This window comes from Tursiops truncatus, chromosome 17 (genome assembly GCF_011762595.2).
Source record: "Tursiops truncatus isolate mTurTru1 chromosome 17, mTurTru1.mat.Y, whole genome shotgun sequence".
NCBI lineage: Eukaryota > Metazoa > Chordata > Mammalia > Artiodactyla > Delphinidae > Tursiops > Tursiops truncatus.
In genome coordinates, this window is record NC_047050.1 from 53,840,728 (window position 1) to 53,856,435 (window position 15,708).

Genomic DNA, 15,708 nt, shown 5'->3' on the forward strand with positions numbered 1-15,708 from the left:
AGGATAAATCATCAATCAGTAAATATGTGCACTTATTAATAGAAAAATGGCTTTTTTATTTTCATGTTATCTCAATACCATAAGTGGTATATAATAAGCAATGGGTATTTAGTACTTATTTTTACTATCTCTTATGCATTATTTTCTTTCTATTTTTACTCCCTCCTCCCTCCAACATTTGCACTGCATTTTGATTTGTTTTTTTTTCTAATTTTTGTACTTTCAAATTATTCAGGTTCTGACTGTTACTGTCTATATTTTTCAGCTACTTTGAACTCTTTCTTTCACTTCCTACATCTTGGCTCTGTTTGAGCTCATTCTCTAATTAGAATCATTACCAAAATATAGCTTTGGCTGTAACTAAATGGGCACAAGTAAAATAACATCCAATACCTCTATGAGTAACAACTGCAAGCTCTTTAGTTCTTTCTATCTGTTCAGCATTTCTTGGTCTTCTCCTTGTACTTTGTATATCTGCTTGATGAGGAGAGAGCTCGTCCTTGGATGTGTTGGGGTCCAGACCTGAATTTCTGATATTCTTTACTTGCACTCGCTGTTCCTCGGAAAGTCTATGGATGGTGACAGCTGTAACACTGGATACAGTAACATCTGCAGATGTGCTAGCAACAGCAATAGCACCAGTGGTAGTCCTGTTATGCTCCTCTAACTCACCAGTGGAGGTAGTGTGGGTCAATGGAGAAGAACCTGTGGGACACAGTAGCACTAGATGCTAACTTTTTCTTTTAAATTTTGTTTTTTTTTTCTGATAAGTTTAATAAATTATATTCCCCCTATCATCTTAAGTATTATCAAACATGAAAAGGCAAAACACAAACACACCACTAAAATGTGAAGTAACCAGATCTGATGTTTGGTCTATATCAATCAACCTATGAATGGATATTATACACAAATATACCACATTTTAATTGTAACACATTAGGGAGAAAAAGGTGAAACAGTAAACCCTTTACATGGCCTTGAATCAATCTTATTCATTATTTATCTACAGATGTTTTTTAGCAACAAATGCCTGGCAAGTGACAAGTTTTGACAGAATGGGTAACTATGTAACCACACTTTTCTCAGAAGTATGCTTTGAATAGTCTGTGCCATATCACTTCATGATTTCTGGGAAAAATATCAAATTTTTCTATTTTAAGACAAAAAAGTGAAGAAAGGAGAATTTAAAAATCAAAGCCAAATTGAAAACAAAATGATTTTAAAAAATGAAGCTCTGAAAAACTACTCTATGTAAATGTCTATCTTAACCTCATTTGCCAGAAAGCAGTCAACATGATAAAATATTCAATGTCGTGAGCTATACATACTTTAGAATTTACCAGGTTGTTTTGGAAGTTGGGTAATATTTTTCAGAGTTTTAAAGTAAAACTTGAGATTAACCAATTTTCAATTAGTTAAAATTAAATTGTTTTATTTAGAAATGACTGAAAATTAACTATTAGCATGGAAATTTTATTCATACAAAACTAGCTTTAAAAAAAGGTTGAAAGTTTCCAAATATCTCATAAGCATGTCACAGTAATTCTCTACATTCTTAACCTTATTAAAGTTTCACTATAATTTTAAAATTGTTTTAAAGGTACCAAATTAGGATTTTCTTTTTTCTTTCACTTAAACTTTTTCAGAGATTGTGCTTGGTAGTACGTAATTCTCACATAAGGAAAAAATATGTAACTTTATAATAGAAGCATGAAGCAGAATGAAGATATACTTAGAAGGATCTTGACAGCTAAAATGCTTAACAAGAAAAAAATATTGAATTTTGGAGGAACAGCTACTAATTAGGAATAATAATCATGTCCTGGTTAGAAAACTTCTGAGTATTTTTTTAAAGCCAATGAGTGGTATATGTTTTTATATACTTGCTTTCTCAATAAACTGCATTTCAAAATTCTGTCCACAATGTATATTTAGATATTTTAGACAAAAATACATGGGTATATTTTATTCATTTTGCGAGAGAAAAAACAGCTATATCACATAATGTGGTTTGAGCATGTTCTGCCTCCTTCCCCTCCCCCCACCCCGTAGGCAGATGCTTAGTAGGACTAGTAATTCGGGTTCCTGCTTTAAACTCTAAAAAGAAGTCAAACATGAACCCCTGTCATTCACAAGCAAGCAAAGGAGCACATGTCTATTACTAATTCTTCCAGCCTGTGTTTTCGTATCATTTTAATTTGATTTACAAATTCAAAAAATTAAATGATTGTACTTTGTGGTGGGCAGAGGTAAATGAGGTATGACGATTATCAGATTATTTTAAAGACTTTTAATATACTGTAAAGCGTTAATCAAAAAAAAGTTGCTATTGAATATTCATCCAAGTTACTTTGTGAATATTAAAATCTACTAAATGCATGTTGGTTATGCAAATTGGCCAGTAATATTTATTAAGCTAATATTTGGTAAGGGTTTTCTTTAGTCACATGATTAAGCAATAGCTACACATGCATTACTAACATTCAGTAACTGACATGGTAAATCAGACATTTTGATGTTCATGTGCTCATTACTATAAAAAAAGTACCTGGTCCATATTATTCTGGGAAGTTTAATTGCACCTTTCTTTTTGAAAGGAAGTATGACAAATCAGGATAAAAACTAATACTTTAGAACTTTTCCTGACTTTATCATAATTTCCGGCTTTCAGGTTTAGTTTAAAAAAGGAAAGCATTTAACTGTAAACATATGTTGCTAAATGCAATCTAAAAGTATAAAAAATAATGGAATTTGTACTCTCTCAAATCTCAGCATTTCTACCTTTAGCAAGGAAGTAAATTAATAGCTATTTATTATATTTCATCACTGAAGGTCATTACAATTAATCCTAAATAATCTCTTGTATTTGGGTAAATGAATCTGGGGTAATTCTTAGGATGTGTCCAGGTTGCTTCTATAACTAATCTTTAAGCTCTACAGACTAATTTCAAACACCCGTTTTTTGAAGCTCCCAGAGGATAAATACAGTTCTTAAACAAATTTGTGAGTTAGAACTGATCTTTAGTAGCGTTTAGATCCAGGACTTGCTAGCACTCCCAATCTTAAAATCTTCAGTAATAGAGTTCTACTCTGGCTATTGGTAGTGAATATTCAGTATTATTCTCTTAACCTGAATGCAGAACAGGGTGTAATATTTGAATAAAGCATTAAAAAAACATTTATTTAATAACCATAGTGTAATTAGCTAGATATTTTACTAACCAGTTCTTATGTTTTACTTATATTTTGTGTTCATAATTTTTCCTCCCCATACTATAATGCAAGGTCCCTGAAGGCTGAGATTTTTGTAAATTCCATTCATTGCTGAATCTCAAGTATCTAGGACAATACCCAGTACATAGCAGATGCTCAAGAAATATCCCTCAAAAAAAAGAATAAAAGAATGAATGAATTTAATAATAATTATAATTATTATTGTTAATAATAACAATAATAAAGAGAATAAATTTCATGAATGAAACATGACTATAATTTTTAATGTGGTAAATCATAGGTCAAACAGTATAATGAAATGAAGAATAATTACAAAGAAAGGAAAAATTGATGGTTTTGTTTTGAACTTTCAAAAACATCACTGAAAAAGTGTGGAATCTGAAGATTTAAATGCATAAGTAATAGTTACTTGAAGATTTGTGTCAACATTCCCAAACCATGATAGTTTACAATGTTAGTGTGAAATGGATTTATTTAGAATGTTCAAATTTCTGTACAGTAAAAAGTAGATGTATCTCATAATGGCAGGAAATAGAAGTGCATCTAAATTTAGTTAGGCACTTATATATACATATATATGTAGTGGAACTATAAAAAACATTGATTTCCTTTATAAGGCAATAGAATCATCCATCACTATACAATTATATCATATATCGTATAATCATTTTATTTAAAATGTAGACCAATTTAGAATACTAATTTTGGTACCATTTTAAATTGGCAGTGTGTGAAACAGATTTTTAAATTGTCAAAATGCATCTTTTAACAGTTTCAAAATACTCAACATTTTTGCATACATAACTGTTTTATGAGGAAATTGCCAATGCTGGAAAAAGGCTTAGGATTATATATATCAACAATTCAATATTAAATATATAATATATCTAATTCAATATTAAACTATAACTTTCTTTTAAAATATTTTAAGTATGCTACACAATTACGTAAGTATTATCTTTAATAGCACAGTATTAAATGCATGTTACAAGACATACAACCCAAATTTAGGAATAAACTGTACATTCAAAAAACCCATGCTTCATTAGAAATAAAACCATGTATACAAGATGTAGTTTATCACAATTAGATTACCCTGTCAATTAACTTGCTAGAGATATATTATAAATTTGATGTTTAAAATATAAATACATCTAAAATATAATTTTATTAATATTTTAATAAAAAACATTTTCAAATATAACAAAAATAAAATGAAATGATTTACACATATAAGCATGCTTCTATAAATCATAACTATATGTCCTCTTGGAATTATGATAATGGAAAATGACATGTGTTACAGATGTAAATTGGCAAATTTATATAATAGTACAATTAAATTATATAACTAAATTTGGATTTTATTATGTATCATATTAAAAATTATATTTTTGAAGGCTTTCTTATTTCAACAATCTGCAAGGTACTAAGCATAATTCATGTAAAGCGATTTATAAATGCATCATAGAAAGTATCTTAAATAAAAACTCAAAAAATTGAATTTGAATTTCATTTTGATTAAAATTTTAGTTTTACAGATTTTTTTTAATTATGCTATATTGCTTTGTAATTATTGTCTAACTCATCACAGACGTAAAGAACAGAATATTTTGCTAGAGATATGAGTGGATGTCCTAAAATGCATACAGCTATACAAGTACATGTTAAAGATAACTACGTATCCATAGAAGTAGCTTTTAGATATTTATATTTGGCATGTTATTTTATATGAGACATATATTCTGTTCCATTGATTTCAGCATTTCAAATGAAACATTTGAATAAAAGCTTAAATAACAAAATAATCTTAATTGAATAATTTTGTGGCATAATGATATATAATGAAGAAAAATGCAATAAACATATTTAACATGAAAACATGCAAAAGAAAAAATATACAAAAAACATCAAAATAAAATATAAATACAACTAATGCAGCAATTCTATATGAGTCACATTTAGATATTCTATAAATTTTAGCATATGTATTTTAATTTGTATGTTGTATTTCTTCTTTCATTTAATATTACATGAAACTTACAGGAAAGTGTCAATAAATGAGGACTCTTGAAAACTAATTAAAATATGAGGGGATGAAGTAAAACAAAGCCACTGCTTTGATACATGTTACAGTTAGGAAGCATACTGTAGTTGGGAAAATAAATATTTTGCATTTTAAACGTTATAAATTCCAGTATTCTAAAATCTGTACAGCTTAGCATTTAATAGTATAATCTGGTGGATGTGGGTGTACTATGAATATTCAATTTATAGAAGAGATAAGTAAACAAATAGAAAGTAGCCTTTAAATTGTAGGAAAAATATAAATAATCTACCTTTGATTAGTCATTACCTAATATAAAATTGTCTGTCTGACTAGGAAAATAAATGGACAAATCCTGAAAAAATTAGTTTCTAATTTAGTTTTAAAGAGCAGGTATATATTGGTCTTATAAAGTTTTGATTTTAAATTAAAATGCTTCATTTATTTTGAAACTAAATAAGACTATGATCTTAAAACATCTCATTAAATAAATATAAGATATTCTTAATTACAAGATACATCTCTAAGAAAGAAACCATTCAGCTATTAAAATATGATATGACAATGCAAAAATGCTGCCCCCTAAATCCAGATTTCTGATACAGAGAAATGGGAAAGAAGTTGATCTCACTAATCCAAGTAACAGATTTTCTATGATCATGAATTAATTAAATAAATTAGGTACACATTAATTTAAAAATAGAACTGAGAGTTTAAATAAATATTGTCTTTCTGAATTCACTGACATACTGATATATATTTACATTTATATTATATATTTATATCTAAATTTTTAAGCATTAAAAAGGGACACCAATATTAACTTTTGCAAGTGGACTTGTTATTGTTTATCAGATGCAAGTGATCTTAAATGAATAAATATTTGCAATCTAAGTTGAAACTGATGATAGCAAGATTTAGTGATACATTTACTAAATCCACACTTACTATGAGTAAATAAATGATTATAAAACAAATATTCAACAAAATATGTGCTAATGCCAAGTTGTTTATATACAAGATAAAAACTCCATATTCTGAATTGTTTGCAATTTTGATAAACCCACATGCCAAACCAGCATAAATGTCTTTACCTAAATGAAACATAGAAAATACCAAGTTTTAGAAAGCATACAGAGAGTACTCTGTTGGTCTACCACAACAAAACTACGTTGTGTGCGTGTGTGTCTATATGCACACACACATATATATGGTAATATGGTAATGTGGTATATATGGTAAATACATATACTTGTCATATAACATTTTATGTATGTTATATATGTTATATAGTATAAATCCATGAATGTTACACTAAATATCCTCACAGTTTGTCACAGAATGTGAGAGAAGAGACATCTAATTTCTTAGTACTAAAAATACAGTAAGCTCATGCGAGGGAAAATTTAAGTAGAGGGCTGTATGGGTCTTGAAGATTTTCTCTCTAAGAGCCATTTCTTGCTTCACCTAGTTGATTAAAGTGAAGTTGCAAAATGAAGCGTCAGCATCTTATCACTCCTTTTCATACATTTTTGGAAGTCTCAACAATGTGTAGTGGTAGGTCCAAGGTGTCTTTTTTTAATTTTAATGTGCCCAGTCACAAACACACACACCACTCACAAGAATATTCAAAAATGCAAACTGAAGCCTTTTTTGTGTAATTAAGCATGATGTTAATCCATAAAGTCACAATACTGACAATAAAACTTGAACACCTAGCTTTGAAGTAAGATTCACAACATCCTTGTCATATTTCATAAGAATAAAAGGATAGAATGTCCCTTCACACTTTCCTAAAACCACCTCCTAGAATCCTGCATTTTTAGACCTCTTTCTCGTAGCAGCTCTTACCTCTTAGCAGAACTAGAAGGACACATTCTGGGTTTCCCCCAAACAAAATGTAACTTAACACACACTTGTTTAATTTCCTTCCACACAAAATCTTGTGGAATAGCTGCCAGTTCTCATGGAATATTTAAAGGCATTGTTAGCAAAAAGGGATACCACATATCTTTTATTCCAAAGTGTAACATAAGAAACTCCTTCACTTTCAGAACACTGCTGCCTCTAATAACTGATATGTATTAATGACATTTTGAAAGTAGAAATCATGTCTTATACATGTATATCTCTCACTTCCCCTTGAATGTTTCATACATATATGAGGGAAGAATGAATGTGGATAAATGTACTTCTCTCTTATTTTTCAAAAACATAAACATTTCATTTTATGTTTAATTAATAGTTATTGAGTGTTAAATGTATTTTAAGGATATAAATAAGAAAGAAATTGGACCTGTTCAGATGTATTTAAACAATATAAAAACATAATTATAACTGCAATTAATATTGCACGTGCTAGAACATAAGTAATGAAAAGAGGAAGGGACATCTAAGAACACATAAATCACTCTTTCATTTGTCTTTTCTCAAATGAGGGTAGTGTTTCCCTTTTCTTCCATTCTCCAGAACCTTTTTCCCTCCAAAAAAATATTTTATAATGATGATATTTGGTATTGTGAAGGAGAAGGGAAAGAAGTAAGGGAAAGGAACTGGTGGAGTTACCCTTTATACATATCATGGTTGAAAGAAAAAATAAAAGAAGGCTTTATCCTGACCTAGCTCATCATGTCCCTGAGTCCTGCTTACTTCGACTATCTCAGTGTTTCCATGTTTATCCTCTATTTCCTTCTATAATGGCCTTCTAGATTGGGGAGGGCAGGGGGGTTGTCATTTTCTTACTAATTATAAGTGTTCCTCTTTTTTTTAATACCTAGAGTATAAAGTATACCTAATGCTGGTTTCCTATATGTGATATGATTTAAAGGGAACCAAGGAGCTATTTCTCTCTGTGTATCCAGATGCTACTTAAAAAAAACGATGCTCTTTAGGATTAGGCATTGCTCTCTCATAGTTGTTCTCTTATCAGACAAATGCTTTCTTGGTTGAGAGAACACACATAGCAGAGTGATTGCTCAACTATTTAGTTTGAATTAGTTTATTGTAAAGTTTTCTTCTCCTCAAAAGAAATAATAGGGGCAGTTTGAGAAATATATGTTTTGACGAGGAGTGTGAAGCTTGCAGTAAGATCACTGAACACTACTTGTTGAGGCACTTATCATAGGTTGATATCTGATCCCATGTGGTTGTTATATGGTTTGAAATAACTAGGTTCATTATTAACAGGTGGGTGTAATGGAGGTGTGGGCAGATAGGAAAGTGCTGACATTCTGGAAGAAAGACTATTATGGTATTTATTGTGGAAAGGTTGCTGAGCAACTGGTGAATATCTGCATAAATATGCTGAAGTAGAGCAGCCTAATAAGAAACTCAAGCCAAAGGAAGTCTTATTTTCCTGCATCAACACTCTGTAAAACACTTTTTATCCTGTAGCAGCTAATTAATTAGTTGCAGGAGTGATTTTCTTGGGAAAAAAAATACAAATCTTGGCTTAAAAAAGTAGCATGTTGAAGGAAAGTTTTTTCAAAACCTTTAGAAATGGTAAGAACCTTGAGTCTACCATTAAAGGTTACTATTAACTGGATAGGCAAATATACATTATATATTGGGGTATTATATATAATTATATGTTGGGGTATTTAAAATATGTATTCCCACATTGAAAGGTAAATCTTCATATTTCTTCATGTAATTATTCTGTCTAGTAACCTTTCTTACAAAGACTACATTTTATTTCAAGACTCTAAGTAAAAAGACTGTCTTACAATACCATCAATAAAACAAAGGTATGAAGCCTATACAAGCCTAATAATGAGTAAGAGTATTCTATTTGATTAAGATCACATACAGTTTAATTGACTGACTTTTGGATGAAAAATATTAAAGAAAAGGAAGTTTTCTTAATCATTAAAGTGGTTTAAAATACCTAAAAGTTTTACATCTACCCAGATGACTTTTGTATATTCCAATTACAGGCAATAATAATGATTATCAAATCATTTTTCTTACATATACTTTTAACTTTTATAAGGATGGTGGAGACTTGGCTTTTCACCTGTGGAATGGTATCTAATCTCCCCAAATTTCTGAATACAGGTGATTAAAACACCATAAATATATTGGTCATTCTAATGGTTACTTTAAATGACTAGATAACAGACTATTTAAATAAACATGTTATAAAGAGGACTCAACATTTACTGAACATTTACTGCGTTATAGACACAGTCCTAAGTACCTATGAGCTGAGGATATTAAAGCTCAGAGTAGTTTCAAAACATACACTAACTCACTTTGCTAGTAAATTAAAAAGCTAGAACTGGACCCAAATTGTATAATCCCAAAACCACAGTCTTAACTCCTGAAAATCAGTACACCTCTACTTAGCCTCCCCAATACAAAATAGTGTGTAAACACTTGTGTCTCAATCAACATATAAGTTATTTATTTATGTTTTGTCTTCCTTGTATTTCTTCCCCCTCCTTCCCCAACACATGTCTGACTTTTACCAGGTCTCTCTTGCAACTCCCTTGCCTCAGGGAAGGATGGTTCTGCAGGACTAAAGGAGAAATTTGCTCTAAGATCTCTCCATAGCTTTTGTTTCCTAACAGTCTAGAATTCTTGAGGGGATTATCAAGTGACAGGAGAGAATCAATGACTTGGGTAGAGGTTGGGGGCCAAGGAGAGGCACTGAAGATTACATACACAACCTCCCTACTGCATCTCAGGAAGTGGAAGAGTCCAGGAATCTGGACTCTCACCTTTGGCTAAGATTTTCTACTCAGGCTTGTCATGGGAAGCCCAGGATTACCTGATTTCATGGGAAATTCGGGCTTGGACAGTGATGACAGGGTGCCACTGTCCAAGCACTGCAAATGCCCCCTGGATTCTTCTGCAACTCAAGGGAAGAAGAAGGTGCCAATGTTTTTTCTACCCTCACACACAATGACCTGGATAGAATTCTCCTGTCAGGGACAATAAGGTCTCTCAACTTTATCTGAATTTAAGAGAACAAAGTGACATTTCTTGTTCATGCAAGTCTGTGGATTAAATTTCATACCTGTTTCACTTGCAAATACAGCAAAAGTTTATACACACCCCAACAGCCTGTCTTTTTAATAATTCAGTTTCAGCTTAACATGATGCCTCTGTGTTCTTACTATTTCCTCCTTTAACTATTATAGTTTTTCCTCTCATAACAGTTATAAGTAATCTAATTTCACTTATCTTTGAAAATTATTTGCTGCTCAATAGTTACAAGACTTGTATTACTAAGCCTTCTTACCATGTTACAAAATTGGATCACTTTTTTTTTCCTTGCTGCATGAACAAAAGCTTCTGTAAATTTCTGGTTCCTAACTTTTACCTACAAGGACTTCTCTAATCTTCAGAAAATTTCATAGGAGGAATAGTTTTTCTTAGCTTCACATAAATTTTATTATTTATGGAGAGTAGATACTTTACTATGAGAACTTTTGCCCTAAAGACCCAGGAATCACTTAGTCCTAAGCAACTATTCCCCCTGATTCCAAGTTCTAATAATCATAGCTTCTAACAATTACAGATCACTTACTTCATGCAAGTTCTATGACAAACATTTTCCATTTAGCCTTCAAAAATCATATGCAGAAGATACAATTAAAATTAACATAGTCCAGGATAAATAATTTGATTAAGGGCATTCATTCATGTATTCACTCAAGTGTTTGTTGTCTCAAGTCATTCATTCATTCAGGTATTCATCTAACAAGAATATATGAGTGCCCACTTTATGTCCGTCAGGCACTGAATAATTCAGAGGTGAGTAGTACAGACAGTACGTTTCCTAAGAAAGATTACATTCAAGTGGAAGAGATGAAGAATGGACAGATTAATATAATAGCTAGTAGTAAAACACAAAGTGACATTTGAGCTAAAACCTTAATAAAATGAAAGAGTGGGAAATAAAAATAAAAGACTTGATACATCTGGCACTTTTATTCAGACTGTCAGATTCCATAGCTTGTATTCTTAACCTTGGTGACATACTGCTTCTTATTCAGTCAGAACTTGGGAATTACACTTTATTTCTCTGTAACTATGTTCCACGGTCTCTCGTGCTCTATATTTCTATGAAGTAATATGTATTTTCCTTTGAGACAATATTACATTTTGAGAGTAAAATTTATATATTTGAATTCACATTTAAGGAATAAAAATTAAAATAATAGCAATAGGGTCACTAACTTTTATTCAATGAACATCTATATTAAACTGCTAGCTAGCCATTGTTCAATGGTAGGATACAATGATGAGTGAGAGAGATAATGTAAACATAAAAGTCTGTCATACAAAGTGAACTAAATCAGAAAGAGAAAAACAAATACCGTATGCTAACACATATATATGGAATCTTAAAAAAAAAATGGTTCTGATGAACCTAGGGGCAGGACAGGAGTAAATACGCAGATGTAGAGAATGGACTTGAGGACACGGGGAAGGGGAAAGGGGAAGCTGGGACGAAGTGAGAGAGTGGCATGGACATATATACACTACCAAATGTAAAATAGCTAGCTAGTGGGAAGCAGCTGCATAGCACAGGGAGATCAGCTCCGTGCTTTGTGACCACCTAGAGGATGGGATAGGGTGGGTGGGAGGGAGATGCAAGAGGGAGGAGATATGGGGATATATGTGTATGTATAGTTGATTCACTTTGCTATAGAGCAGAAACTAGCATACCATTGTGAAGCAAATATACTCCAATAAAGATGTTAAAAAAAAAAAAAGAAACAACAAGTACCGTATGCTAACCCACATATATGGAATCTGAAAAAAAAAATAGGTCTGATGAACCTAAGGGCAGGGCAGGAATAAAGACGCAGATGCAGACATAGCGAATGGACTTGAGGACAGGGGGAGGGGGAAGGGTAAGCTGGGACGAAGTGAGAGTGGCACTGACATATATATACTACCAAATGTAAAATAGATAGCTAGTGGGAAGTAGCCACATAGCACGGGGAGATCAGCTAGGTGCTTTGTGACCACCTAGAGGGGTGGGATAGGGAGGGTGGGAGGGAGACGCAAGAGGGAGGGGATATGGGGATATATGTATAGGTACAGCTGATTCACTTTGTTATACAGCAGCAACTAACACAAGAATGTAAAGCAATTATACTCCAATAAAGATGTTTAAAAAGAAATAAATTTTAATTAAAATAAAAGTAAAAAAAATAGACAAACAAGAAAAAACAATAAAATATGACACCACTATGTTGGTGTGTTAGATTAAATGTGGCCACACATTCTTTGCAACTCTTTCCATCAAGAGGTACAAACTATTTCCCCATGCCCTTGGATCTAAGTAGTCCTCCTGCCTTACTATGACCAACAGAGTAAATCAGAAGTGCTATTGTGTAAATTCTTGTGTCTCAGTTCCAACAGTCCTTACAGCTTCCACCTTGGCTGTCTTGGAATATTTCCCTGAGACTACCATACAAGGAACTATGTCTAGCCTACTAGAAAATGAGAGGCACATGAAGGAGAACTGAAGTGCTCCAGTTGAGAATATTGAGGCACTTCAATAAGTGAGGCCATAGTGGACCTTGCAGTCCAGTAAACCCTGCAGCTTAATGCAGCTATACATGTGAGCTCAGAAACATCCTGCAAACCAAGAGAATTGTGAGAAATAGTAAAGTACTGTTGTTTTAAGCCTCTAAGACTTGGGGTGGCTTTTACAAGCTATGGTTAATTGACATAATATAGGAAATGCAGAATTTTATAGGAATACATAATAGAAGCACTAATTTGATCTTGGGGATGACTTAATAAAGAGAAGCTTTCTGGAGGAAATATTTTATATTGAAAGCAGAAACATGAATAGGAATTTCCAAGGTGAAGACAAAGGAAAGAGATGGTCCAGACAGAGTGTGCTCTATGAACAAAGGTCATGAGACAAGATAGATCTTGTTAGCTTCTAGGAATTAATGGTCATTAGTATGGGTAAAACAGACTGCAAGCAGAAAACTAGAATTTAAGATGAAAATATAGGTAGAGGGCATATTGTAAGAATATGGTACAGCAGATATGGTACAAGGCATGAGATGATATTTGAACTTTGTATGAATCCAACAGAAACAGTCCCTTGATTCTACTCACTCTAATCAGCACCATATTTCTCTCATCCCTTCTCAGAACCAAATGTGTTTCTTGTAAGAAAGTATTATGATAGTATGGATTCTCTTTCCACTGATGGAAAACATAAAAAGCATTCTTAAGATTGAAAAAGTAAACTTCTAGTAATTCCAAAATGTGGTAACCGTGGGGTCATCTCTAAAACAAAATTTAAAATTATAAAATATTTGCATTTTTAACCCACAAGTCTTATATGTCTGTGCTCATTTCCCTTTGTTGTCATTTTTCTATTTTCCAGTGCATCACCTATGAGGACCTACTTCATCCAGTTTTTCAGAATAGTAGGTGGAATTCTCTGTTGAAGTAAAAATATATTTCACAACAAGGTCAAACAAAGTCTTTCATTAGAGGATGAAATTTGTGTTACAGAATTTCAGTCACTAGCTAGAAGGCTGCATAGAATTGGGGCAGATGTTGGGGGTTCTCAGTGCCCCCAGTCATGTCATACAGTCACCTACAGAGTCTATCTGCAAAAAGTCAGCTAGAATGTATCTTTATGTGTAATTACATTCAAAATATGCTCTCAAAAATTGTATTTTCCTTTCAGAAAGATGATTTCTGCTATAAAATGTTACTGAATCTGTGCAGTTTCTGGCTTTCCTGGTAGAGAGAATACTTTTATATTCAGACGAATAACTTCTAAAGTTCATTTCAGATGAAATTTCACATGGTGTGCCTTGAAACAAATTAGAATTAAAAAATAGTATGCCAGTCAGTCAGTAACATAAACTGAGGTTTGCAACATAGAAAAGAGAGAATGAGATACTTAAACTATTATTTTGTGATCCTAAAATAGTACATACAAGTTATATACAGTACATTTTCTTGAGTTGGCCTAGTGAAGTGATCTATAGCAATTAAAGATTATTTATAATGTGACTACATCTATACTTCTGCTTTTTGCAAAATATGATTATTTACAATCATTTTTAACACCACTTACAGATTAGAAAGAACACTGTTTTGCAATTAGTTCTTGGTTCGATACTGGCTATGCTGAAACTAGGAATAAAATTGTGGGTGATTTGCCTTAATTTCCTCATTTATCATGAAAAAGTTTGGACTGAATTAGTAGTTCCTAAATCTGTCACCGTGAAATGCTCTTTTCATTACATTTCCCTAAGAAACTATTTTTTGGAAAACTTCTGTCTTACATATAAACTAAATCACTTTCACAGTAAGAAATGGATGCTCATTTTAAAAAAACAATCATGTCACCTGGTAATCAGCACTTCTAATCACCATGAGGCAACCAATATATCACTGTGTTAGTTATAGTGCTAAGCAAAGAAAACTGATATTTTAGTTGGGGTGATACACTGTAATGGGTAAATTTTAAGTAAACTTTTTGAAATAATGAAAATAATGGACCATTACTATTCTTCCAGGGAATCTCAAAAAGGAATCACTGGACTATGCAAGATGTTTAAGGTCCTTTCCAGCTCTACAAACCTATGAGTACAGAAAACTGAATTTAAATAATACACTTATTTTAATATGTTGTTCACCTGCCATCCTCTCTCTCTCTCTCTCTTTCTCTCTGTCTCTATCTTTCTCTCCCCCCACTCCTCTCCCTTACCTCCTTCTTCCTTCCCTTCCTCTCTTTGCTCTTTCTGTTTTTTTCTTTCTTTCCTCCTACAACTGTACTAGACAGTTAATACATTCCAGGCCTGCCTCTGGTTGCTAAAATGATCAAAGGAAGGGAAGAGATACCAAGAAAGTACATGTGGTGATTTCAGCAGTGTTAGCACTATGAAGGCACAAATATAGGAGGCAGAGTGCCTAGGTTGTTGAGGGTAGCCTAAATCACACTGACTTATCCTCTCTAAAATGGAGATTTTTATGCTGACTCCTGAATGGTACCAAAAAAAAAAAAAAAACCTGTCACAGGAAGACTTGAGGGAACACTTTTCCACTCAGAGAAAATGGCAAATACAAAGAACCTAAGACAGAAAAGAAGATGGTATGTCTAAGAGGGCAGTGAGAAAATGTTAAGTAGTAGGAAATGAGGGACTTGTGTGCCATTTTAAGAAGTTTGGGTTTTATTTTCTGATTTATTCTAAGTAAGTAATATAAGGGAAGAGCTGATTTAAATTTAAACAAATCAATTTGCTATTAATGTGCATGTGTGTGCATGCTCATGTATGTGTATACGTGTGCATGTGTACCGGGAGTTGATTATGGTAGTAGTTTGCTGCTATGACAAGTAATATGTGACAAAGTGGCATGTGGAAGAAAATGAGGTAGGTTTCCTGGCTTTTTTCTCACTAGAGCATTCCAAAGATGAAAAAGTC

General features: G+C 32.4%; 1 protein-coding gene across 3 annotated transcripts in view; it reads right to left on the reverse strand.

Annotated features, from left to right (window-relative positions):
* The window catches only part of CSMD3 (CUB and Sushi multiple domains 3), a 1,081,491-nt gene that overhangs the window by 680,525 nt on the left and 385,258 nt on the right, over window positions 1-15,708 (reverse strand). The window contains exon 7 of one of the 3 annotated variants that reach the window (XM_019931943.2): window positions 394-705. The exons of the other annotated variants lie outside the window; for them this stretch is intronic. Coding sequence (XP_019787502.2) covers window positions 394-705 — 312 coding nt within the window. The remainder of the gene's footprint in view (window positions 1-393; window positions 706-15,708) is intronic. 3 annotated transcript variants of the gene reach the window in all.